Raw genomic sequence first — 27,005 nt, 5'->3', positions numbered from 1 at the left:
ATGAAGACAGAGAAGGGTCCCTTCATGATAGCCATTTTATTTTTAAAAGCACAATGTACAAAATTGCACAGCATATACAACATAAAAACAATTATTTAAGAAGACAAAACACAACAGCATTGCATTTTTGGATAATTAGTCGAAATGATGAGATGCTGCTTTATAAGACCATGTTGAGGAACAATTGAATAATTCAGATGGCAATGGCAAGCTTCAGAGAGTATTTTTTTTATCGACATGTGTTGTATTTATAACTTGAAGATTAAGTTTCTAAAATGTTTATGGGCACAGTCTGCTATTAGTTAAACGTCAAAACATTTTCCCTTTTTATAATCTCATGGAAAAGGCCATTTTCCAGGAGCTAGGCATCACACACTGTAGCTGCTGTTAAGGTCCTTTTGAAGAAATGAAAATGATGACAGTTTTGATAGTGAAGTAATACTTTTTTAAATTAAATTAAATGAATAATATAAAAATATGGAAACATAAATAACATTGGTTGACGTTTATACTACTAGATATATAAAGCAGGGTTTACCCCTGGTCACGACAAAGTCAACTCATCAATAATATTAAAAAGCATGTATAGTATGCTTTTAGAATGTAAGAGCACAGAAAATGCCGAATTGTGCAGAGCTCAGCCTGGATATTTTAAAGGCATTAGGTATGGTACAAAGTAAAAAGCAGAGATGGCTTTTTTTTTTCTTTACTCGAGAATGTAGTGAATGGCATGTAAACGTGCTGAAATTCTGGCCTGAAATCTAACGCATGGCGATCTTAAGTATAAGGACATTAAACACAGACACACAGAGGAAGAAAATGATTATAAAAAAGGATCATTTAAATAATAGTATGCTTTCATAGAGATCTCAGGCTCCCTTGATCATGAATATTCCATTCACTTTACAGCGTTGCTTACGCATAGAATCAGCAAAAACACTGCTGTAAAGAGAAGGATCAAAATTTTGTTCTTAACAAATAATTCTAATCACATCCACATTGACTGATGGTGGTAAACCCCATACAGTGCTGTAATCCTTTGAGCTTCCTCCAAACAGTCATATCCTCATCCCAGGCATCCCTCAAATGTACTGGTTCCTAACAAATGTCCCACCTCTTCCATCCTTTCTCAAATCTGCCTGCTTCTGTCTCTCATCCCTTCATCTGCTCTAGTCACGCTTTGCCCTGCCCTTCCTCTTCCTCCTCCCATTTTCTGCTACCACAGGCTTCTCCACCATCTTGCCACTCACTCCATTACTGGCTGCCATTCCATTAGGAGCTCCATTAGACAGTGCCTTGCCTGACTTGGACAGACCTTCACGACGTGGCTGGCGACGATATGTCTGGTAGTAGAAGTTCCCAAAGAGGACAATGAAGGTGAGGGCATAACCAATCAGACACCAGTGCATCCATTTAGGGAAGGGGCAGTCAGTGTAGAGTGAAAGAGCAGTGTGACCAATAGTGACATGGAACTGGATCTGAGGGAGTGGAAAACAGTTGTAAAGTGACTGCAAGATGACATTCTGGGAGAAACTTATTGAAAACATTAGATGAGTTCTTTAAATGTTAAACATTACAGCTACCTTGAACTACAAAGACTGCAGTTAATGAAAAGCATCATACATCATTAAGCCTCTAGCTTAGTGACTGAGACAATAGAATCATCACCGCACAATAATTTAAAGTCAAAATACCATTTGGATAATTGTCAGGTACTTCTTCCACCACAAGTATTTCTGGATCTTTGGCCCACAGGCAGCCAGCCCATAATAAAGATACATAAGGACATGGATTGCGGCATTCATATGAGCACCAAAGAATGCTGTAAGAGTAAAAAAAAAACACTTTTTTATTCATGCTGCCATTTGGCAAAATATCATTACATGCAGTACAGATTTTATCGCTACATAATTGCATTAAACATGCTAATAACCCCCAGTGCTGTTGAATTCTTAAATCTGAAGACTAATTTTCTATAACAGCATGGCTCTGACAGTAGTTACAATTCTAATTGAAATCATACGTTAATACGAGTGCTCTAATTTTATTGCACTATTGTTTTAATAGTTAGAACTCATTCACATGAATTTGTATAGCAGATGCTCAACATAATCTAAACCTACTAATAAACAGATTTTTTAAAATTGTGTTGTTATTTAACAAAAACAATTATAGTTATTGATATGGTGAAGTTTTCTGTTAGAATATGCTTCTTTCTCTCTAAAAATTTTCTATCAGTTTCGCCGTCATTTTAAATCCATCTTGGCCTCAACCATGGCACCTATATGTAATAGCCACCTCTTTCCCCCCTCCTTTATGGATTCCACGTTCTCTTTGTGGGAAAAGAAGGGTCTGAAACGCTTTGAGGATCTTTTCATTAATAATGTGTTTGCAAACTTTTCTGAATTATCCTCGTCATTCAGCCTGCCTCCGTCTCACCTATTCCGTTTCTTTCAAGTTAGGCATTGTGTCTCCTCCCTATTCGCTGGTTTTCCCTCCTTACCTACAAAGTCTGCATGGGAAGAGGTGTTCAAGCCGAATCCTAATAAGGGTGGCATTATTTCACGGATATATGCAACGATCTGGTCACAGAGGATGATTACTGGGGCAGAGCGTTAGATAATATACGTACCACCACGTCCTGTGCTAGACTTAGTATCATACAATTTAAAGTGGTCCATAGAGCTCACCTCTCTAGGAGTAAACTGTCTAAAATATACCCCAATGTTCCTGACATGTGTGAAAAATGCAAACTTTCGCCCTGTAACCTCAGTCATATGTTTGCACTTTGTCCCAAATTGTAGAACTTTTGGAACTCTTTCTTCAAAACTATGTCCGACGTTCTTAAAATCAAATTAGATGTCTGTCTTTAATTGCCATCTTTGGTGCTCCATCTCAGCGTCAACCTCTGAACCATAAACAAGCTAGTGTTGTGGCCTTTGCATCGTTACTTGCTCGGCACAGAATACTGTTGTCTTGGACCTCTCCACAACCCCCCTCTATATCAGTCTGGCTTAAAGATTTAATCTTCTTTTTAAAACTTGAAAAAATCAAGTACAACATCAGAGGCAGGGGTGACTCATTTTTGGGAAAATGGGCACAATTTATTACCTACTTCAATGATGTACGCACCCTGGTGGTGGATTGAGGAGAGGTGGAGTGTAATTCCTGATCACCTTACCCCTTTTTTGTTGTTGTTGTTTTGGGTTTTTATGTTTGTTAGGTTTTTTTTGGTTTTTGTTTGTTTGTTTGTTTTTTTTGTGGTTTTTTTTCTTTGGTTGTTTGTTTATTGTTTTTTTGTTTCCCCCTTTATTTTGGTTTTTGCTGTGGTTGTTTGTTGGGGTTGTTTGGTGGGGTGTTATGTAAAATGTAAATTTTCAATAAAAATTCTATGATCAAAAAAAGAATATGCTTCTTTAACATTTATGGAAGGAGTCTCCAATATCAGTGCTTTGTAGAATTCAGTTTTCAGGACCGAGTGCTTTCTGACTTCTCAGTCACATGACCAGCTGCATTTTGTCTTTTAATTCGAAAGAGGAAAAAAGTCTGGTGAAGGAATGACTATTTATAGCTGTTATAGTGTAAGTGATAATAGGAACTAAATTATTTCATTTTTGCAGCGTTAAATGTAGCTAAATGTAATATTAAATGTAACTACCAAGCAAGATTGTCATTCATTAATAAATAAAATTTAATCGTTGACAAATTGCTGTGGTGTAAGAGGAATAATCTGCTTCAAGACATGCTGTTATTAGCCAATAATTGACTTTGAGCTGGCATCACACCACCCTGTCATTGATTATTTTCATATAGTTATGATTTCTTCTGTTTTTGTGTATATCTCATACTAAATAGTTTCAGAAATTAAAACAAAATCTAAGATAAAACAAAGGCAACCTGAGTAAACACAAAATACAGTTTTTAAAGATGATAATGTTATTTATTGAAGCAAAAAAGTAATCTAATACCCACTGGGCCTGTGTGAAAATGTATTTGCCCCATGGTTACTAATTCCCCAAATCTATGAAACTGCATTCACAATGGGATTCAGCTGGACTTGACCCAACCAGGCCTGATTACAGCAAACCCTGTTCAATCAAATCAACACTTAAATAGAACTTTTTCACTAGCATGAACTATGCCAAAGTTGAAAGATACAAAGCTATTTCAAAGGCTCTGGGACTCCACAGAACCACAGTGAGAGCCATTACCTCCAATTGAAAAAAAAAACCTTCCCAGAAGTGGCCGACCTTCCAAAATTTCTCCAAGAGCACAGCAACTGCTCATCCAGGAAGTCACAAAAGAGCCAAGGACAACATCAGAGCAACTACATGCCTCTCTTACATCAATAAAGGTCAATGTTCATGACTCCACTATCAGAAATACACTGGGCAAAAATGGAATCCATGGAAGAGTGGTGAGGTGAAAACCATTGCTAACCCAGAAGAACATTAAGGCTAGTCTGAATTTTGCCAAAACACACCTTGATGATCCTCAAACCTTTAGGGAGAATGTTCTGTGGACTGATGAGTTGAAAGTGGACCTGTTTGGAAGACAGGAGTCCCGTTACATCTGGTGTAACCAAACACAGAATTCTTTTTGTGGAATTCCACACTTGTGGAAGTGTGATGGTGTGGGGATGCTTTGCTGCTTCAGGGCCTGGGCAACTTGCAATAATTGAGGGAAACATGAATTCTGCTCTCTACCAGAAAATCCTAAAGGAGGATGTCTGTTCTTCACTCCGTAAATTAAAAACTGAAACGCAACTGGATTATGCAGCAAGACAATGATCCAAAGCATAGGAGTACGTCCTAGTCCTAGAAATAAGTGAAAGATTGATCTCCAGTTATCGGAAGCATTTGGTTGCAGTTATTGCTGCTAAAGGTGGCACAACCAGATTTTAAGTTTAAGGGGGCAATTAGTTTTTCACATGGATGATAGGTGTTGGATAACTTTTTTTGCTTCAATACAAAAAATAAAAATGAAAAACTATTGTGTGTGTACTCTGGTTGCCTTTTATGTTGTATGTCATTTGAAGATCTATAAACATTTATTATGAGATATACACAAAAGCAGAAGACATCAGGATGGGGCAAATACTTTTTCACAGCACTGTACAGTATAACAGCACACCCAATCATGTTTTATTCCTTACAGAATTCTTGCTTAATAATGTCTTCAGGTTGCGTGCAGGAGGCTATGTATTTTGTTGTACTTGGTTTAACTCCTGAATGCGTGCAATGTACAGTGTAGTAATGTTTCTTAACTGTCATGACTATATCAAAAATACTTACACTGTCCACCTGCAACCCACTTGATGCCAATCCACCACAGAGTGAACATGGTGCAGTGGTGATAAACGTGCAAAAAGGTGACATGGTTGAACTTCTTACGAAGGATGAAAAACACTGTGTCCAGATATTCAACCCCCTTTGACACAAAGTACCACCACAGAGCAGCTGCAACCTGTTTAGAAAGACATCCAACATTAACTAGTATTAAAACCTAAAAAGGTATTGTGCAATGTAGTAACCATTTTATAACCATTTGGTTTATTTAATTGTTATTTTTGTTATAATCGAGTTATATGATGACTTTCATGACTGTTATATTGGTTATTTGAGCTTGTCCTTTTACATAAACCACAAATGTTAATCATCTACAGTACCTTGGAATAATTTATAGTAGTTTTCTTTATAACTAAAACGTATGCTTCAGGCCTTGACATCCTCTCAATGATTTAAATAGGTTAATAAAAAAATATCCATAAGACAATATCATGACCTTATGCAAGCTGGCATATGGAAGCTTGGTAATCTTTAGCCTTGATGGCGCTGGCATTGAAATTGAGCTCACTCTCTCACACACCCTCTTTGAGTACACTCCTTGGCTAGATAAAAGGGAGGGATCAGGTTGCTGAGTGTCTACATCATGTTTCGTTTTCCATGGGCTGGTAGAGTCATGACGACAGTCATAGGAATACTGGAAGTTAATCATATCAGAGCCCCTCTTGAGGAAGACACTCACCCTGACTTCATTAGGGTCATCAGAGTAGTCCACTGGCTGGCAGAGGTAGCTGTAATTTGCTGCCCTTGCTGCAAGGAAGAGCTGAAATAGAACAACAAACAATAGCTATTAAATAGATGCTTTAAATTAAATGCATTGAAAAGACAAGTCATTTAAAAGCCTTACTGAAAAGCATTAGGTGGAAATCAAGAATAACACATTTAAAGTTTCTTAAAAGTTATACATAAAATCCACAACTTTTAGGATTCAGACTAATTATTGAAGATTCTGAACTACAGAATCCTGAGAGGACGCACCTCTTTGAAGATGAAAAAGTTAAGGATAACCATGCTGAAGTTGTACACAATAAGGGTCTTCCTGAGCTGGAAAGGCTCCCTGTTCCGCATGAACTTTGGCCCCAGCCAGAGGAAGAGAAGGTACGAAGAGCTAATGGCCAGCGTAGGGAGAGGAGAGTCCATCAGAGGCCATTTCTCCACACGCTTGTCTGGAACAACAAAAGAACCAGCACGTATTTAAAACTTGATTCATTACTATTCCCCAAGAAGGAACAGCTAGCCTTAATGCTTAGAGTGTGAGCTAGAAGAGCTATCTTTGATAAAGGCAAATAAAATGGAGGGAGTCTCCAGTATGAATGCTTTATAACAGTCAGTAATTATTCCTCCATGGGAAAGTCTTCAGAACAGGGTGCTTTTTGGTTTCTCAGTCACATGACAAGCTACATTTTGTCTTATTAACTTGAAAACAGAAAAAAAACGGTTGGTGATGGAAAGACTATTTACAGATGTTTATAATGTAAGTGATTACAGGAACTTCACATACATTTACATTTATTCATTTAGTAGACGTTTTTATCCAAAGCGACTTACGAATGAAGATTTCACAGAAAAGGGAAGTGAATTTACAGCATTCTGGCTTGCATTCAGCATATAGTGCTGTTATTAAGTAGCTGGACAATGACCAAATGATTACAGTTTTAGCTCCATAATCAAACACATTGGAATCTAAATGAAACAATAGCTGAAAAAAACTTTCACCCTATTGTCCAGAGATCACAAGTTTGAATCTCTCACCCGTCTCAATGACAGTAACACTAGCTAATTGTGGTCTTCTTTAAGCTCATGCATGCAGAAGGGGGTGGATAGTGCTTTCCTCCCAGTGTTTATGCCACCCCGTGAAGCAGCATGAATAGCAGTTCAAAAAATGAAGTTGTTGGCTTCATGTGTCTTCGAGGGAGAAGGTGAAATTGTCATTACTATCTGAATGCAAATACTTTGCAGTCGATGCCTGTCTGCAACACACAGACTTTATCAGATGCAGTGATGCTCTGCCAAGTCTGTAAAGCATCCAGTTTCAGTTCCTACCTTCAGTAAGGAAAATGTATTCAGTGTGGTTCGGTCAAAAGCTTTAGTGTCATAGACAGACTGTACTGTAAAGAAAGACTTAGTGCAGCTTCACACTGTTTAATAGTGTCAAATGCATTTAATCAATAAAAAGTAGGTTTTTAGACTGCTACTGACTGTGACCGTTATCTGATATTAATGTTTTATATAAGTTGATAGCTTTTAGCATTTCTGTCTGGCATTCATCAAAGGAAATGCAGTAATCATGAACATACAGTTATCTCCAGTTGCAGTTTGATCTGATATTTGTGTTCCCAAGTGTATAATTTATCACAGTTGTTGCATCATATGGAATTAAGAAGAAAATTGAGGAAATTGTACTTACCTGCAATGGTAAGGCTCCATTTGTAGAATTTGATAGTGTCGTTGACGAAATGTGTCACAATATCCATTTTTTCAGGATAGGTCCTAACTGTCCTTTAGTGAACAAAATGGGACATTTTAAAAATGCAGATAAATCCAAATATATAGCAGTAACAAAGTTAGTCTAAACGATTGTAATTGTAATGATTTGTGTGCCTCAGTGTAGGATGTGACTCACATTTCATAAAGAAATCTGATTACAATATGTATAATGCTTAAGGCTGGATCTGTGGCGGTCCTGTTGAACCTATCTGATCTAACTAGATTTTAAACCTGCTTGCTGACTGAGAAGGTTGGGAAAGTCTTTTTTTTTTTTTTGCAGCCATAAATTTATTTTTTCTTTCTTTCTTTTCTGCAGCAAAACCAAGGCTAATCAATGTAAAGTGCTGTCTAAAGGAGCATATCATTACAATCAGTGCTAGTGTCCCCCCCCCAACATTCAATTAAACTCAAATTGATCTGTATATGACTTTTGACAAAAGATATTATCACAAAGTATGAGAGATCCAGGTGTAGATTAAGATCCCTGATGAACAAGTCAGAGGCAACAGGGGGAGACATGAGGAGATCCTGAGATGACATGAGGAAGAAACCAGAATCAAAAGGGAAACCATCGTCTTGTGGGTGAACATTAAGTTTTTCAGTTAAATAGCAGAGTGGAGCACATGTAAGCCGGAGCCTATTAGAGACTAAATAATCCAATATAGTATTTTCAGAAGCTTAGTGAGGAGTGTCGGATCTCTGGCTATCTGAGACCATTAGAGACCTAGTGCATTCATTTACAGTCCATCTACAGAGTCTGATATCTATTAAGCACTGCATATCTATTAAGAGAGATATATTTGACTGACAACAATAAAAACAAGAAACACACAAACAATATAGACATTTATGATTAATGAAAGAAATGATTGAAGAAAACAAAAAAGTTACATATAATGTAAATAGGCTACAGAAATACCTTATGTCAGATTTCCAGGTGCATTTACTTAAACTACCTTGAAATGTATTTGCATGTTTATTTAATGGTCCATTTTTCGAGCTGTTTTAAAAACACATTCATTTAAGAATGTATCCACTCACAGGCTAGCTGTTATTTCTGGTCAATTTTGGCAGATATATCCACTGATTGGGTTTCCAGCACAAAAGCTGGAGTGGCACGTGTCTCCTGATCACCGCAAAGATAGCGGGATATATCTGAAATCGCCAGTTCCCTGCTAAATATGTCCAAAAAATGGTCTACAGGTGAAATATCACAGAGTGGTGTTGCATTTTTTATTTATTCGTACATATTAGTGCGGCAGAATGCGGCTTTTGATGTTGCAAATTGAGGCCAAAGATGAAAGAAAAGCCATTTTGTAATCCGGGGACACGTGAGCTTCCCAAAATCCCATTATCTTTCACTAGATCCGAAACCGCATCGTTCCGTCCCTCAGCAAACAGCAACCTATGGCAAAACCCTATGCAATTCTTCATGCACTAAGAATCGAGGCTATTTATAAATAAAATGCACGGACAGGCAGTCTGTGGCATTCCTATTTAAGAGAGGCCTCTCCTTTCCCAGGCTTATCCAGACGAGGGCCATGCGCAAAAACACCCTCCATGAGACAAGAGCAGCAGCACCAAATGGCGATGAAGCACCTGCCCATGCACAGGATCAGCACAAATACAAGGGGCCACTGAAAATAACACACACACACACACACACACACACACACACACACACACACACACACTGGGGGTACAGGCTATTAAACACTGTCCTGACTGTGAGAAACCGTAAACTGACATAGCCTGAATTTGTCGTTCCGACTGGTTCACTTTCATCGGCTTGGCTGGTTAATACTAAACCGGTTACCTAGTAAACTAATAATAGGTAACTAAACCTAGCAATAACTGTTGTTGGCTATCTATACATACCATAAATGTGGTTCACATGATTTTATCCTTACCGTACTGGGTGTAAATCCTTTCCTATTGACATTCAGCACAAGGTCATGCGACACAAATGTTCCGTTTGATGTCAAGCATCCAAACGTGACAAAAATGAAATTCAAAATACTTCAAAAAAAAAAAAAAGAAAGAAAAGAAAAGAAAAGAAAGAAATTCAGCAGCAAACCTGGGTGTATGTACAGAGCATCCTACACGGACATTTGCATCACTGCGTTTGTGGCTGCTGTTCTCCGGGCGCTCCTGTGGAAACGGGCAGAGGCGAACTGCGCATGCGCAATCTGAGATCAGTTTCGGCTATTCAGACCACAAGCACAGTCATTGTTAGAATGTAAGACTTTTATCAACACCAAGCAAGCTCAAATGGCATAAAACTATATAGTTTCTACTATTAGGCTATGACAGTATGAAAAGTATGACACAGTATGGCAGTATAGAAGCGATACCATTATACAGAAGAACAGGTTAACAGATTGGATGGGCTTGTCAAACTCCAGATCCTCTCAGGGAGGACAGATGGCATGAGGCGTAAAGGGGTTTTCACCAGGCTAATCACCTGTCCACATCCTGCTCACTCCACCCCTCACCCGAAAGGCTGGATCAGGGTGCAATTAATGTAACATATATTCATCATATACAGTCTATGGCCAAAAGTATGTGGACACCTGGCCATCATACCTACAGTATATGTGGGTCTTCCCCAAAACTGTGGTCAAAAAGTTGAACACACACAATTGTCTAGAATGTCTTTGTATGTTGTAGCTTTATGATTTCCTTTCACTTTGTCTGTTCCAGCATGACAATGCTCCTGTGCACAAACAAAGCTTCACAAAGACATGGTTTGCCAAGGTTGTTGTGGAAGAACTCAAGTGGCACAGAATTCAGAACACTAACTGTGCACCAGGCCTTCTCGCCCAACAACATACACTATATATATATATATATATATATATATATATATATATATATATATATATATATATATATATATATATACTAGGGTATGGTTACAGCTGAGCATCAGGTTGCCATGTCAGCAGTTTTCAATGGGTTTGATTAAACATCCTGCCACAGATAGAGATTAGATTGATTACACATGTCTTAAAACATACACTGGCACACAGGTTCGACTCCTGGGGTGCTTCTCATTTCTTATTTATGCATCCTCGTTTCCTTTCCTCGCTTCCTTTCCTTGCATCTTGGCTCCACCCCCTTAGGATGTGAGGGAAGGATGTAAGGGTGAGATGTAAGGAGAGAGTAATCAAGGCAAGTCAAATGGGGTGCTTCTCATTTATTATTTGTGCATCTTCATTTGCTTTCCTTGCTTCCTTTCCTTGCATCTTAGCTCCACACCCTTAGGATGTGAAGGAAGGATGCAAGGATGAGATGAGATGTGAGGAGAGAGGAACCAAAGCAAGTCGAATGGAGTGTCCTGCTCTCTCAAGCGTCACGTCAAAGTGACGTCAATTAATGGTGACTGTGCTCAGATGGATTACCTCACTGCACTTCAGGGATCTGCCCTTATGCTTTTTTATGTGCTGTTATGTTGTTGGACTTTGGTTAATAACAACATTCTTAATAAAACAAAATGCACTGATAGTATGTGAAATGTCTGGGTTATTCAACAATGAATTAATTAATTAACATCAATTATTGCATCTTTTGTGCAGCTTTGCATATACAAACATGCAAAGATCAATTAATTACAATACTCACTGTAGGTATATTATTATTTAATTATATTTCACACTAAATCGTTTGAGATTGTGGCAAATGTAAAGGAGGAGGGGAATTTATTCACGCGTCAGGTTTTTCGACAAGAAGCACTTCCGGATAGGATACGCTTGTGTATTCTTGAACTAGCTCCTCTGGACTCTTCTGGACTCCTCGCGGTGCAATTAGAGAATCGATGTGTCCTTCAATATGGTTGAAGTCAATCGATATCCGGGTCACGGGCTGGAGGACAGAGGAGCGAGGAAAAATGAAGCATCAATTTGAGTATTGAGAAGCACCCCTGGAATCCTGAAGTTACCCCTGTCATGCATATTTGAGAGCTTTCCTGCTCTAACACACTCATTTCGCTGTTTAGTTGATGCTCCAGGACCAGGATTGGAAACCTGTGCACTAGTTTTTCTCCAGATGGTACTTTCTCATATACCCAATGATTTTTCATTAAATCTCTTGGCGTTACAGTATAAATATGTCAAAACATGGCATTGTACAGTGTAATATTAAAATGCAACAAAAATGTAACGTATTTTGAGAGCATATTGTCTAATTCAAGTGTTTATGGCAGGCCAACCTGGCAACTCGGAGTGAGTGGCGACAATAATAACGTAATTTCCGGTTTGGAGTACCACAGAAGGCAAAATGGAAGGAAGAAACATTGATGAGTTGAATGCTCGGCTTCAAACGCTGGAAAAGCGTGTGTACGGCGAGCGTGGACAAAATAATAAACCAGTTAAGGTAATGTGGTCGTAGGAATTGTGGAAAATGTAAATATTTAAGCGACGATTTGTTTTCGGGTTAGCAGTCATTAGCCAGCTGCATGTCTGTAGCTAGCCTTTCAGACTGTCATCTCCAGTCCCAGTGCACAGTTAGTGGTTGTTTAGGAGAGCTAGTTGTTGGAAATGGACATGCTGCATTTCTTATAACGCTGTATTTTCTGCAGCATATGTTGTCATGCGATTTAGTCACTGATATATGACAACCGTTTTAGATATATTATGTTGACTCACTGGGCCGCCCTGCTGTTTCTACGGGCGTGGCACAGCTGTGTTTCTGTAAATGACCGTGTAAGCAGTGTTAAAGTGTGTCATGTGTTGAGCGACATATAATCATAACAGTAATAGTTGCTCAGATGACCATTACATTAAAGTGCACCTATTATGGTTTTTCAAATATTACCTTTCGTGTTGTGTGTTATAGAGCTGTTTGTGAATGTAAAAAGTCTGCAAAGTTTAAAAAAATCAAAGTGCATGACAAACGGAGTTATTGACTCCCAAAAGTATGAACCGATTCTGAACAGCTGAAATGGGTCATTAGTAATTTCAGACTTACTTCCTGTATTAACCTACATAAGTTTGTAACAAAAAGCCTCGCCTCTAGTCTTTATTGGCTGCTCGCTGACAGCGGTAGACCATTCACAATAGACTGGCACATCTGACCAATCAGAGCAGAGTATGCTCTCTGACAGGAGGAGTTTCGAATGAACCCTTTAGAACAGATCATTTAACGAGTCGTTTGTGACACAGGGAGGAAGAAAGGTAATGCTGCAATGTAAATTATGAGCACATGAATGTGTATTTTGACCTTGGATTCATGTAAATTTATTGTATTAGACCTTTAAAACAAAATTAGGCAAGTTTCAAAACCATAATAGGTGCACTTTAAATACAGGTAGCTGTGCTTTGTGCTTTAGCCAGAGTCAAGAAGAATTCACTGTCCTTCCTCTAATCACAAATATAATTCCCCCAGCATCATGCTAAAGAGACAAGAGGGTAAATAACACAGTGACAGTCACAAATGTCAATAAATACAGACACTAGAATATTTAATAAAAGCTTTTTTTATACTATAAAGTAACTAATAGTCTTGAGCAGCAGTATAAACATGTACAATGAATTGTGTATGTGGATTGGTTAAATATTATGTATATTTCGTGACATAAAGTGACTGAGTGTGGTGTGTGGAGTAGGAGGAATGAGATGTAATGAAATGCTCATCAGGCATGTTTAGGAGTCTGATGAACAGTGAGAGAGAGCCTGGATGCTCCATAGCATAATCTTCCAGATGGGAAGCATCTGAGCAGTCCAGAGTAAGTGCAAGAAGGATCGTGATTCTGGTTATTAGCAGTAATCACGTCTTTTCCCTGTTTCAGTGTGTTGAATCTTTGGTGAGGATCAATTCTGCCCTTGCAAACACAGCAAACAAGAGAGAACGAGTCAAGATTCTTCACAAGAAAAGTGAGCAAAGACAGATTTTTAGATATACAGTTAAAGATCCCATAAACCTCCTGCGCTACATTTGTCTGTTTACCTTTTTCTATTATACCAGTTGAAGATCTGCTGAAGTATATAGATCCACAGTTCACAGACTACATTGCTGTGCCAGATGCAATGAAACTGGAGTTTATCTTAGCAGGTCAGTAGTCTTTTTTTTGTCAAATCAAAGCTTGATGATGTGCTATTGTTTTAGTGGCAATAGTACCCAAATAATCTGGTGAATGTTGTGCAGATTGTGCTCATCTGAACTCAGTCTGGTTCTGCTATTTGTACCACCACCATCATCACTAATATATAATGAATTAATAAATAATTCCAGTTGATAAATAAGTTCCAGAAGCTAGTGTTGTCAAGTGTATTTACCTTTCGCACCGCTGTCTATGTCTGTACTGGTGCTTTGATTAAAATCCTTTTTACTGTCTGCAGTTCTTTTGCAAGGTTATATGGAAGATTGATTTTGCCCTCCATCCACTTGACCAACAGCACATATTTAAATTGATGTGCATATTTTTAAATGTCAGCTGGGGTTTTTATATAGTTTAACTATCAAGAACTACTAATTAATGCATAGTCATGCCTTCTTTTTCTCCCGTTATAGAGGAGGACTTCCTGCGCTCTCAGGCTGCTTTGCTGGATCAGGTGAATAACCTGCAGCCTCTGCTGGATAGTCCGCATATTAAAGGTAAGATTTAATACCCATCATAGAAATGGGCCTGGTGCTGGAACTGAAAACTAGTGATTAAACATATAATGCCATGTTATATGAACTTGGATGTTGATTATAAGAGATGAACACAATTGACTTGTTTTCTGCTCGGTTGCCTTTATGCACTGAGAGAGTGTAAGGAGAATTACACAATCATCCTATTTATACTTTGCATACATTTTGTATTTGCTGTGCACCTTGTAGAGATACAAGTTTATATTACACAATTCATTTTTAAAGTGGTTCTTGTAGATCATTTTTGCAATGTACTTGCTTTGATGTAATGCTTTTAAATTATTAAAAATTTTATCAGTTAAATATTTAAAATGAAATTAAATAGAATAATTACATTAAATACAAAATACTAAATAAGCACAGATCTAAAGCAGTGCCATTTATTTGATGTTTTCCATACTAAGTATTTATTACTTATTTATCTCTAAAAAGCAAATATAACTGATGTAATGTCTTTACATGTAAACATTTTACATCAAGTTTAATCTGAAATTTCTCTCTTTGCTGCTTGACTAACACAGCTGTTCCTGAGCTTTCTACCAAAGTGCAACGACTGTCTCAAATTCACATCAGTCAGCAGGTAAAACATAGGTCATTGGTACACTTTTCTGGACACAAGCTGCAAGATGTTGAATGTTGCAATCTGATTGGCTCTCTGCACTAATATGTATGTGCACATCCATATGTCTTTTCACCCCTGATTTTCTCCTAATTTGGTGTTGGTCAGTTCCCACCCACAAGTTAGGTTTCCCCTATCATACCACAGCTACCAAATTAGGAGGGTGAGCCAGTCTCGTCTTTCCAAGGAAATACAGCCAAAGATGCCGTTTTGGCTAGTGTGATGATTACTAGAAGTATACCACTCCTTCCTCCCTAGAACATGGTCACTTTTGATCTCTTCACTCCCAGCCATAGATGGCTGTGGCATCATTGGGATTTGGACTCGTGCTCTTCAAACAACAGTGAACGCTTTTCCATTGTGCCCCTATGGAGCCGCTCCATATGTCTTTTTTGAGCTTTTTGGGTAAAAAGATATAGCTACTGGAATAAAAACATGGGTATTGTTTTGAGAGAGAGAGAGTTTTCCTAGAAACCGTTTATTTTTGAGTAAACATGGTTGGCTATTTGCACTGTCAGTCAAACGGTCTCCCCCTGTGAAAGCACCAGACATTCTAGCTTAAGCTAGAGAATTGACTTGCGAGACTAGGTGACACTCCCGTTTACCTTTTATATAAATGCATTTCGTTCTTGGCAATTGCAGCAGCATGGTCCATAGCCATTCCTAAAGTGACACAATTTAATTTTTTAACTGAATAAACAACCTAGACTCTATTTAGGATGCAGAGTTTATTATTTCATAGCCCTCCTTATTGTCCCATAATTTTCTCGGTCTCCATTTCCCTGTTTTATAAACTGCATAAATTAATATATTCCTTTATTGGTAAATGAATGTTTTTGAATCTTGATTCTACTTTACAGGACAAAAATGAAGAATTATCTGTGGATGTGAAAAAGCTGTTTGAAGAATACAACAAAATGGTATCCTTGATTACAACAAGATCTCTGTGTTAATGCTAAGGTTGTTAATAACGCATGTTCTAAATGTGAAAAGGGGCTTTCATTGTGCGCGGTCCAAGCTGTCCTCCTACAGTACTCGTGATCAGAGTGCCTCAGTTGCAAACTACTTGTTTATTCGAATGTTGGTGGTATAAAGCTTGAATGTATAAATACAATTCCTTAACACTTGCCCAGATGTTTCTGTTGTCTAAACAGTTTACCCAGTGGGATGAAACCCTGAGGAAACTGGAAGCACCCAAACAAGTCCAGTTAACTGATTAGTGCAACAATGCTTAATTTTTGACACTAAGTTAATAATGTCATTTTTTCTTCTTGTTTTGTTGTACATATGTTCCTTATTAGCTTATGATGACTTTGCAACTGTTTAATATGGTTTTCAAAGATGAATTGCACTCACAGCATGCAGTCATTGATGTACTTTACATTATTAGCTTTAGTAATAAAGTATAATTAGTATACCCTTATGTGTTGTGTAGTTTCATATTTATTATATACTACTTGTGTGTATTAATAAAGTACCCTAAATGGTTCATATGAAATGCTACATAGGTATGCTGAAAGGTCTTGTGTTAAAAGTTCTAATACCAACTAGCTCAGTCTGCTTCTTCCAAATGTACTTCTTCCTATTTACATACGCTTCTGAAGCAACTGAACATATAATTAAAATTTGGGTTGTTTATAATGGATGAATATACTGTGTAGTGTTTGCCGTAAGTTGGATAAATTCCTTGTTCAACCTTAGTATGCTGACATTGTACTGAGCTGAGTCTCCTGTGAGGTACTTGCTTAAAAAAAAAATCCAGTGTGGTCCAGTGGGGGAGTTTCTGTACCTTACAGTGTTCACAATAATTCATTACATTAAACATATCACACACATATTTCCTGCACACAGATATTTAATGGTTAAAAATACTTATCATTTTCCTTTTTTATGATCAACCAATGCAACATGGACTATAATGGCAATGTTCATGGACTGAAAAGTGCTTTCTCATGGAAATAAGTTCAAAAGGCAAAGTTTGCATGCAACTGTTCATCAAATCATAGGTTACTGTGTAATATGTTGAAGTCAGGCTTAAATTAAATATATTGCTCTTGATGTTTTACCAAAAATAAACCCCCCGTTACCTGTTTTAAACACAAACAGTTGTCTGAACTTCCCCATGACAGATGTTTATGCTTTTTGTAATAAAACAAAATGTAATGTAAATTAACATCTCTGCTGAAAAAAACAATAGAAACTATCACAGAAATTCTAATGGTTTCCTCTACAAATACCATTACAAACCATTAGCAACCATTAAAACAATTACCATTATTGGTCCTTAATGGTATCCACTAGACATAACATGAGGAATGAACATGAACCCATGAGGACTATTACAGCTTCCATTAAAACCATTAAAACCATTACAAATTCGGTTAAGGTTTCTATTGATGTTTTTCCCCCAGTAGGGATAATATACAGTACTCACAAAAAAAAAATTAAAAAAAATCCAATGTGGTCTAATGGGTGTGTTTCTGTACCTTACAGTGTCCACAATAAAGCAGTGCATATCACATAAAATATCTCCTGCACAGGCATATATTTGTAGTTAATAATGTAGTTAAGAATAAGACCTATATTTATAGTTAATAATGCTGAATTACAAATTATAATTTGTCTTTTAGGCTCAACAAATGCAACTTAGACTACAGTTATATGGATTTGTTAAAGAGTGCTTTGTACTACAAATAAGGACAAAGCTCACAGGCTGCATCCAACTGTGAGTGTCGTTGAGGTTGAAAGTAAAGGCCTAAACCAATGAAAACACGTGTCACAAATTTCCAAATATATACCCCCCCAAATCACACCATGTCTGAGAGTGTAGAGTCGGATAATTATATACTATACGCATGTAGCCTCATGTCATATTTCCCATAATCGTTTAGTTTCCTGAATCACCTACAAAAACCATGAAAATTAGTCCACAATGGCGGCGTAAATCAGGGTGTGGCTCTGCGCTGTGACCCACGCAAAACTTATAATACCCAGAAGGAGTAATGTGTGCAATTTTCAACAATGCCGCATTCGTCTGTGATTCACATTTCAGTAGTGTTCACACAATGCTGTGTTTTTACAACAAGGTGCCTTTCAGTCTTGGACCCATTTTAAACAGGCCACAAGATGGCGTCTCTCGGAACAGAGCCGCTAGGAGGCGGAGTTTCTCAATACAAACTGACAAATCAGAGCGCGCAGCGAGGTGAAGGGGCGATTTTGAATGTTGGACGAAACAGTTTTTCCTGGTGTCTCGTTCACGGATTACAGGAAAATACTTGATATTGTATATACGGCATAAATACAGGTTTTCTGAAGCTCTCCAGTACAAGCGGCGGTAAGCTATAGATCGTAGCGTTTAAGTGTTTAAGACTATTATTGCGACCTTTACTATGTTCGGTAATGCTCGTTTCTAACGTTACTGCATGCTAGCTAGCTTAGCTTCCATGCTAGCTAGACCGGTCGTGTCACTGTGCCGTTTAGATTGCTTGTTATTTGTTATTGGCTTTTTGACTGCAGCTTTGTTGCATCTTCTGGTTTTGTTCAAATTGGTTGTTTCGTTGACCTTATGCAGCCGTTGTATCCCTCGCTTAATGATAGGAGACAATACTCTAGTCTACGCTTGACTAGCAGATACGCCCTTTTTATTTATAGCTGAACGCTATCATATTCCTGTGTCGCTTATTAATGGTAAAGTTATTGGTGTTAGTGCTGGACTTCATTTCTATGTAGTGAAAGGTTTGTGTGTGTTTGTGTGTGTTTGTGTGTGTGTGTGTGTGTGTTTGTGTGTGTGTGTGTGTGTGTTTAGGGATGGATGAGGAGGAGAACACTGACCGGAAGTTACAGATTGCCATGCTGTGTCAGAAGCTGGAGAAGATCAAGAGATACTACAACGATGGTGATTTAAAAATAAATAAAGATTTATGTCTGCCAGTTAGACCAGCTTCTTTATAACATTATGGTGACACCTTTTCTACTCTGGTAATGACCTGTTTCCTTTCCTCCAGATGACACAGACAACATTAACCAGATCATCAGTTCCAATTCACCAGACTCATGCCGTACCTTTTTGATTAACCTAGAAAAGAAAGGCAATCCTCAGTCAGATCCTACTCTCTTCTCCAAATTAATTGATTTCTACACCCGTGTTTTCTCAAGCATGCCACTAGGAAAACATAGCCAGAATTTAAGCTATGCAAGGATGCTGGTCAGATTTGCGGAGCTTAAAGCGTAAGTCTCTGACCAACTTATTAAATATATAATTCTGTTGTTTCACAACTTCACTTTATATAAACAATGTATCGCTAACATTTAAATATACTGTTACTACTTTTATTGTTTGTTTGTTTGTTAAACAGTATCCAAGATGTCAATGATGCACGGGATAGCTTTGACATAGCAAAATCCCATTGCAAGGATTTTGCCTTTGTCCATATAGCGTATGCTCAGTTTGAGCTTTTACAAGGTAAGGAGATGAAGAATACTGGCACTGATTTTTGATGCAGAGCTTAAAACTGTCCAACCCGGCAATACCTCAAAGTTTCTAAATAAGAGTTGGAATTCATATAGTTAATGCAAACAGCATGACACTACTTGTAGTCATAAATATTAGATTTTGAGATTAGTCTTTAAACCGTTTTAATGTGCGCATGATAACAGTAAAGATGTTCGCTGTGGTCTGTGCAACATAAATCTGAGGGAAGCTAGATTTTTTTTTTGCTATATAAAGACAGTGGTGATTGCATGTCTTTAAAATTTTTAAGTCTAATAATCAATTTCATTTGTTTACAGTCGCGTTCATGTACTATTTATGTGCGAATCATATCTTATCTCGCTTCTTATAACCAACAGGTGACGTAAAGAAAAGTGCCTCTATTCTTCAGCAAGCTATTGAAATGGGTGCTAAGCCATGGGAATTTCTGGAAACTGCAGTACAGAATCTAAAACTGGGTAAATGTCAACTTCTTTCCCAAGAGGATAAAGAGAATATTGCAGGTTAGTTTTTAACAGATTTTTTTTTTTACTCTGTGTATGTCATGTATTGTTCTGTTTTTAACACGAAAACACCAAAGTTGGTTTTTGAAAATAGTTTTACTATGCTATTTTATTTGTTCAAGTGCATGTTTTTAAAATTATTTTATTTATTGACACAAATTATTCAGTCCGTATGGGATTTTTCCAAACAAAAATGTTTGGTTTACCATGCAACTTGTAGAGTTTTTGTGCTTTAACAATGATGTTTGCTGGTAAATGAGACCTTTTAGCTGTAGTCATGTTTTACACATGTGAATTGAGGAGGGCTTTGGTTGAATTCGTGTTGTGATGATGTCACTGTGACGTATCTTGGCCTGAATCTGTGGCAATTTATTATTTTTTTTAATTGTGAAATTCTGGAGGGACTGATTATTGCTGAGTAATGAGAAAAATGTGTCCATTTTTAGTGACTGAAAATCTACAGGAACCCATAAAGAGCAACTTATTTTCCAAAGGTGACTCCAGGAAGTCTAATGGGTCAAGTGACTTTCAACTGGCCAGTGGTTTTTCTCAGGGGTAGGAGACCAATCAAGATTATTAATGCATACTATGCACACAATGCACAATGTGTTATATAAATGACATGATATTACTATTGCATTTAAAACCTACTGTGTAAATCTTTTGAAATCATAGATCTGATCAGAAGAACAGCCCACCGGATGACCACATCCCAATCTGGAGGTCCAGCTCACAACGCAAAAGAACAGTTGCCATGGTAAGGTTGGAAATGCTATTTGCTCTTAAAATTCATCTTGATTCACAGATGAAGGAGCTAACTGCTTTCTTTTTTTGTAGCCTGGCAGGATTCCCATGGTACCCCTGTCTATTCCTGAAAATGAAAACATTGATAGTGTTTACAAATGTGAGGCTCCCAGCTATAGCAGTAGTTTGTCTAGGTGAGAATCTTTCCATGTCTGTTATGCTGGTGGTATCTCTAGTGTTCTCTGTCAAAAGATGAAAAAAAATAAAAAATATATATATATTTATATTTATTTATTTATTTTAAATCTGTAGGCCAACCTATCGTTCAAGTGTATTCACACTTTCCTCTTCAAAGAAGAGTTCTGGAGATGGAGACTCTTATAACTACAACCTGTTAAATCTGAAGGTATGCCAATTAAATATTCCCACTTCTTTTAAGGACTAGAACTTGAAATCAGTGATTTAGTTAAATTAAAGTACGTGTCTGAATTACTCTTGAACTTCCTGAATACCTGTAAAAGTTACACAGCTGTGTAATAGTCTATATTCTTGTATAGCCACTTGTTATTAGTCCAGAGCCACGTCCTGGGGAAGACACTTCTGATGTGGACTCCACCACAGCGCTTCTGCACAGACCAGAAAGGAAAGGTACTGATTGACTCACTGGAACTATTTTGATTACATTTTTCTTATTCGGGGGAAATAACACCACCCTGATTTTTCAGGTTTTCTGCATTTCTGATTTTCCATTTATTCATGTAATGATATTGTCACGGTATTCTTCCCTGTTGTTGAGAGATTCTGATGTTTTGATTTTCAGACACCACTGACTTTCTTTGCCACATAATGGGTTCAAGCTCTCTTGAGGCCTGCTACACGTTTCTCACAGACCTGGAGAGGACAAATGACCCTCACACAGATGCTGCTTTTCTGTCCAGGCTGTTGGGTTGCTACTCTAAAGTGTTCACCAGATTTCCCCTGGCACAGTATAGCAAACTTGAAAGCTATGCCCGGATGCTGGTCAGATATGCGGAGTTAAAAGGGTGAGTAAAAAAAGTGGTAGTTCTCGTTAAATAACGATGCATTGCGAAGTCCTGTGTTTTGGTTGCCCAGAAACATAATTGACAAAGCTAAAAAGTGCTTGTTACTGTAATGTAATAATACCGGTGGGGACTAGCTGGTTAAGTGCAGTAATACAGACAAAAAGTTGGGGATATTTTTAACTATGAGGCGTTCCTCATAGAGCTAGAATAATATTTAGGGGGGGGGTTCTCCTGGCCACAGATGGCTGTAGCATCATCAGGATTTGAACTTGTGATTCCACAAAATGAAGAATTTTGTTTTTCAGAAGTCTGAAAGGATTAGTTTTTCCCTTTTCCTGGTTGTTGATTCTAGTTTTTGGCAACTATTAAATATCCTGGACACTAGTGATTGTCTAGTCCTCTGACATATTTGTTCATATGGTGCCACAGGACAGCTGAAATTCTTAAATCTGATAACAGGCTCTGTAATTTAGGTATCACTTCTCCCACCTCCCAGAGAAATGCCAGTGTGTATGGATAGTTTACTCCCAGGGGTGTCCAGTTGCTCTGCCCTCTCATCCTCTGAATGTTTTTAATGCCCATGATTTGTTTTATAATGTCTCGTGATCTTTAATTTGCTTAATTGCCACAACAGTCTTTTAACATACGTAGCACATGCTTTTGCTATGGTTCTTGATGGAAAACGTATTCTTGTTTCCCGCTCTTTGAAAAGAGATTATTTCAACTGTTAACTTTGTGCTTTTTGTCTGTAGCCATGAGTAAATATCATTCAGTAAATTAATTAGCAGATTTAGTCAGAGAAAGAAAGGCTTTTACAATTTAGCTAGCCTTGGGTCCAGACTTTGGTCTACATTAAATTGCCCCTAGTTGTGATTGAGTGTGTGAATGAGTTTGTTTGCATGCTGCCCTGCACTGGCCTGGTATGAGTCCTGCCTCATGCCCAGTGTCCCCGGGATAGGCTCCTTATATTAAATGATTATTATTGATTGACTACTATTGACTAAGCTCAGTTTGCCTTTCATGTTGTAATAATACATTGTTATTATACTGTTCTGTAGAATTGAAGATCCAGATGAAGCAGAAGATAATTTCATCATTGCCAGAGCCAACAGCAAAACCTTTGCCTTTGTTCATATCGCCCATGCTCAGTTTGAGCTCTCACAAGGTTGGTGTATATTAGATTGCATATGTATGTGTATACATGTATCTGCCATGCGCATCTCCAGTTAACTTTTTTTTTCCCCCTGCAGGTAATGGTAAGAAAAGTGCTTCCATTTTGCAGAAAGCCCTGGCATCAAATGCAAAACCAGTCGAACTTCTCCAGATGGCAATGAAAAATTTAAAGTCTGGAAAATCCCAACTTCTCCCTGCTGAAAATAAAGAGAATGTTGCAGGTCAGTTATTTCACTATGTCAAATTATTCAAGGGAAATTGTTATCAGATTATCAATAAACATTTATATGACCAAAAGTATGTGGACACCTGCCTATCACATCCATATGTGCTTTTCGAACATCCCATTCCATAGTTGGTCCCTTTGCTGTTATAATAACCTCCACTCTTCTTTTGATTTTGGAGCAAGGCTGTGAGGATTTACCCATTTCTTATGTTACAGATGTAGCAGGTGCTTTCTGTGATGGAGGAAGTAAGGAGGAAGAGAATCCACTGAGAATTTCCACAAATAAAGCACAGCCTAAACCATACACTATGGAGAGTTTGTCTGAATGGAGGATTCCTGCAAGTGTCAACAAACAAGCTTCTCCAGAGGTGTGACTATTGCTAGGTTTAGGGCCTTTTCATTTCAAGTATTTTTTGTAATAATGTACAGTATATTTTCAATGTATTTATGCTAATACTGCATTTCTCATAAAATGGTCTGTTTTTTTTCATCTGTAAATGTATATTTAATACAGATTTTTTATGATTATTGTAGGAAAATAAGCATTCTGTAGATCCTGTTCCCACTCCACGTCCTCTTCAGTCGCTTAGAACTCCCTCTGCCTCGGCTGTCTCCGTTCCATCCAGGATGAACCCAACTTTTAGCTGCCAGACACCCAACTACAAAGACTCTCACGCAAACAGGTCAAGACACCACAGGATCTTATGGATTCGAATAGATATTTGCTCCACTTGTGGTTTAATCTGACTAATCTTTTTTTTCCACTCTAGTTTTGTTACGCCTGTAGTGAAACAGAGACCAGCTGTTGTGTCTGTTCCATCTCAGAGAGTCGGCCATGCTCAGTTACCCTGCACTCCACAGAGTCAGGTATCATTTGTCCAGCAGACACCACAGGTACAGAACAGGAATCCCGATATCCCTATATGGCATTTGAATTTTTACACCAGAAATTTGAGCCTTTTCAAATTTTAAATTAAAATGTGGTTTTTATTTATTATAATTTCTTTCTTTTTTTTTTTACTTTTTTATTTCATTTTTTAGAAATAGTTGGGTTTGATTAGTTTCAATACTTCTATAGGCGTGTAAACTAGTTAATGTATAAATAACTTTAAAAAAAAAATAATCTGAACACGTTTGGCTCTGTGTATTCATTTACTTCAACATGAATAACGACACAAATGTTTTGGATTTAAGCCTTCATCAGTGTGTCGCCATTTGAAAACATACTTACCTTTTTTATAGGCTGCAAAGAATTATTCATGTAGAGTAAATGATTGAAGAGAGCTAACTGTGCATGGACTTTATCCTTTAAGTTAGTTTACATGAGTTTGTTTTTATATGAACTGAATCACAATTGCCCATGTGAACATTATAAGTATAATTTTAAAATTCTGATTTTTATTGCTTGGATCTGACCGCTCTGCTTGATTAGGGATTAAAATGTCAGATGCAAAGCTTTGCTGTGGTAGCTAGTACTAACATTGTGCTGAGAGATATGTGAGTGCAGGGAAAAGCTAACATATGCACTGTAGTGTAACTTTTTTTTTTTTATAACTGCCTGAATTGCTATTCTCCATACGTGGGCCTGTATCTGATTTAGGCCCAGTTATGAAAATTGTATAAATCTGATTTGAAGAGGGTTTTTTTGTTGTTGTTGTTTTGTTCACACAACATGCTCAAAAAGTTGCTGTTTGGGTAAATGGGACACTAGTGGCTTAGTGGTTAAAGCGCTGAGCTACTGATTAAAATTGTTTTAAATCCCAGTACTGGCTGAGGTCCACCACTGGGCTCTTCAGCTAAGGTCTTTGAACCTAAACTGCTTGAATTATATCCTCTTTTAACTGTAAGTCTCTTTGTATAAAACCATAACAGGGTATTTTAATAACTGATAGTGGAAAAATATTTGTAGCATAAAGACATATTCAATATTTTCAGTTGGCAGATAATGTGTTAAACAGTTTACTATAAAAAGAGATCTGCTTTGCCAAGATGTTCTGTAATAAAATGATAGTGGATTGTTGCTGTATCTGTTTGCAATAAATGATCTCTTTACTTTCAGTGTTCTGTCAGTACCATCTCTAATGAATCCATTACCATCAAAGGCAGACAGTTCTTAATTTTGAAGATGATAGGCAGGGGTGGTTCCAGTAAGGTAACGTATTAATAGCATGAAAAAGATTACTTGTATTCATGCATGCCTGTCACATTTTGCCATGGGGTAGTGGAAAATATACCATGTTGTCAACTTTAGGTGTATCAAGTTCTGGATCAGAAGAAACAACTGTATGCTGTAAAATACGTGAACCTAGAGGAAGCAGATGCCCAGACAGTTGAAAGTTATAAGAATGAGATTGAGCACCTGAACCACCTCCAGCAGTACAGTGACCAGATTATCAAACTGTATGACTAGTGAGTGTTTTCTCGACTTCCAGATTTAACAGAGCGATATACCGGGCAAAGAAAAGTGAAAGATGAACGTCTAAAATGTTTAACTCTATTTCCCCACCATATATTATGTAGCACACAAGTGTCTGGTTCATCTGATAACTCTGATAACTAATTTCAGTGAGATCACAGATAGCTACATTTATATGTTGATGGAGTGTGGTAACCTGGACCTCAACACATGGCTTCGCAATCGCAAGGCTGTCAATTCACTGGAAAGGATGTTCTACTGGAGGAACATGCTAGAGGCAGTGCAGACTATCCACAAGCATGGTGACTACACAAATCTTACAATATCGAGAAAAACCATTGCAGATGTGTTCATTTTTCAGTCCTAAATCCTTTCTTTAACCGCTCTTTTCCAGGAATTGTCCACAGTGACCTAAAGCCAGCTAATTTTGTTATTGTTAATGCCTCACTGAAGCTCATTGACTTTGGTATTGCAAACCACATTCAGCCAGATATGACGAGTGTTATGAAGGATTCGCAGGTTGGTGGGAATTTTGACTGCTAAACAGAGTTGCATTTGTACTGTGTGTTTGGTGGTTTGATCATTCTGATGATGTGCTTCAGGTGGGGACACTAAACTACATGCCACCAGAGGCTATTAAAGACACATCATCTAAAGGTGGAAAAGCAAGGTCAAAGGTAAGGTTAAATATTACCAAACTAATCTCTAGTCCAGCAAAGCTCAAAAATAGCAATATAGAACAGTAATATTTGTTTTGTTGACATGACATATAAACTCCAAAATGGTGTTTTAGCTTTTAAGCTGCAGGGCCTAATTCATGTTGCCACTGTTCACAGATTAGTCCAAAAGGAGACATCTGGTCACTTGGATGTATACTGTATTGTATGACCTATGGGAAAACCCCTTTCCAAAACATCACCAACCAGATCACTAAGCTCCATGCTATTATTGATCCATCCCATGAGATTGACTTTCCTGACATTCCTGAGAAGGATCTTCTAGATGTACTGAAGGTCTGTGTTTTTGCTAAATAATTACATGACCTGAAAACATTAAGGACAGGATCATTTAAAATGAAAATGAACATCTTTCTTTTACTTAGCGATGCCTGGTACGGAATCCCAAAGAACGGATCTCGATTGCAGAACTGCTCGATCATCCATACTTACAGCTGCAGCCTCAGCACCCACCTGAGCCAGGTGCCCATTGTGCTTCACTTTACACACGTGCATATACATAAAGCTGCCAGTTGTAGATGGAACATAGTAGTATATACAGTATACTACTGTGCACTACATACGTGTGTGTGTGTGTGTGTGTGTGTGTG

The 27,005-nt window shown here is 37.7% G+C and overlaps 3 protein-coding genes across 6 annotated transcripts in view; 2 read left to right on the top strand and 1 right to left on the bottom strand.

Annotated features, from left to right (window-relative positions):
- Positions 1-17: 17 nt before the first annotated feature.
- Positions 18-10,338, bottom strand: elovl4a (ELOVL fatty acid elongase 4a). 3 transcript variants are annotated; one of them, XM_017481145.3, is made up of 7 exons: positions 9,743-10,338; positions 7,753-7,844; positions 6,324-6,511; positions 6,028-6,108; positions 5,295-5,466; positions 1,695-1,822; positions 18-1,478 (listed from the first exon to the last, which is right to left on the bottom strand). In XM_017481145.3, exons 1-7 carry the CDS (start codon positions 9,772-9,774, stop codon positions 1,170-1,172), a joined length of 1,002 nt encoding a protein of 333 aa, XP_017336634.1. In that variant the 5' UTR covers positions 9,775-10,338; the 3' UTR covers positions 18-1,169. The 3 variants fall into 3 exon arrangements, with proteins under 3 accessions (XP_017336634.1, XP_017336650.1, XP_017336642.1); XM_017481161.3 differs by having other exon boundaries at positions 7,753-7,839; XM_017481153.3 differs by having other exon boundaries at positions 9,910-10,338.
- A 1,255-nt stretch (positions 10,339-11,593) lies between these two features.
- dctn3 (dynactin 3 (p22)) lies at positions 11,594-16,507 on the top strand. The gene is made up of 8 exons (XM_017481132.3): positions 11,594-11,882; positions 12,037-12,206; positions 13,621-13,705; positions 13,797-13,883; positions 14,343-14,426; positions 14,987-15,045; positions 15,945-16,004; positions 16,218-16,507. The coding sequence occupies exons 2-8, from the start codon at positions 12,111-12,113 to the stop codon at positions 16,302-16,304; spliced, it is 558 nt and encodes a 185-aa protein (XP_017336621.1). The 5' UTR covers positions 11,594-11,882; positions 12,037-12,110; the 3' UTR covers positions 16,305-16,507.
- A 1,753-nt stretch (positions 16,508-18,260) lies between these two features.
- The window catches only part of ttk (ttk protein kinase), a 12,876-nt gene continuing 4,131 nt past the window's right edge, over positions 18,261-27,005 (top strand). Inside the window, exons 1-23 of one of the 2 annotated variants that reach the window (XM_017481493.3) lie at positions 18,261-18,418; positions 18,890-18,979; positions 19,089-19,311; positions 19,440-19,546; positions 19,933-20,076; positions 20,523-20,631; positions 20,752-20,833; positions 20,914-21,014; positions 21,133-21,226; positions 21,378-21,468; positions 21,641-21,863; positions 22,922-23,028; positions 23,114-23,257; positions 23,479-23,630; positions 23,797-23,945; positions 24,033-24,129; positions 25,322-25,414; positions 25,514-25,671; positions 25,829-25,980; positions 26,073-26,197; positions 26,281-26,355; positions 26,515-26,691; positions 26,781-26,877. In XM_017481493.3, coding sequence (XP_017336982.1) covers positions 18,892-18,979; positions 19,089-19,311; positions 19,440-19,546; positions 19,933-20,076; positions 20,523-20,631; positions 20,752-20,833; positions 20,914-21,014; positions 21,133-21,226; positions 21,378-21,468; positions 21,641-21,863; positions 22,922-23,028; positions 23,114-23,257; positions 23,479-23,630; positions 23,797-23,945; positions 24,033-24,129; positions 25,322-25,414; positions 25,514-25,671; positions 25,829-25,980; positions 26,073-26,197; positions 26,281-26,355; positions 26,515-26,691; positions 26,781-26,877 — 2,788 coding nt within the window. In that variant the 5' untranslated portion in view covers positions 18,261-18,418; positions 18,890-18,891. Of the gene's footprint in view, positions 18,419-18,889; positions 18,980-19,088; positions 19,312-19,439; positions 19,547-19,932; positions 20,077-20,522; positions 20,632-20,751; positions 20,834-20,913; positions 21,015-21,132; positions 21,227-21,377; positions 21,469-21,640; positions 21,864-22,921; positions 23,029-23,113; positions 23,258-23,478; positions 23,631-23,796; positions 23,946-24,032; positions 24,157-25,321; positions 25,415-25,513; positions 25,672-25,828; positions 25,981-26,072; positions 26,198-26,280; positions 26,356-26,514; positions 26,692-26,780; positions 26,878-27,005 lie in introns of both variants that reach the window. The other variant, XM_017481484.3, reaches the window with a different exon arrangement.

The sequence above is a fragment of the Ictalurus punctatus genome, chromosome 1, assembly GCF_001660625.3.
Source record: "Ictalurus punctatus breed USDA103 chromosome 1, Coco_2.0, whole genome shotgun sequence".
Classification (NCBI taxonomy): Eukaryota; Metazoa; Chordata; class Actinopteri; order Siluriformes; family Ictaluridae; genus Ictalurus; species Ictalurus punctatus.
This window is presented reverse-complemented; position numbering and strand designations above follow the sequence as displayed.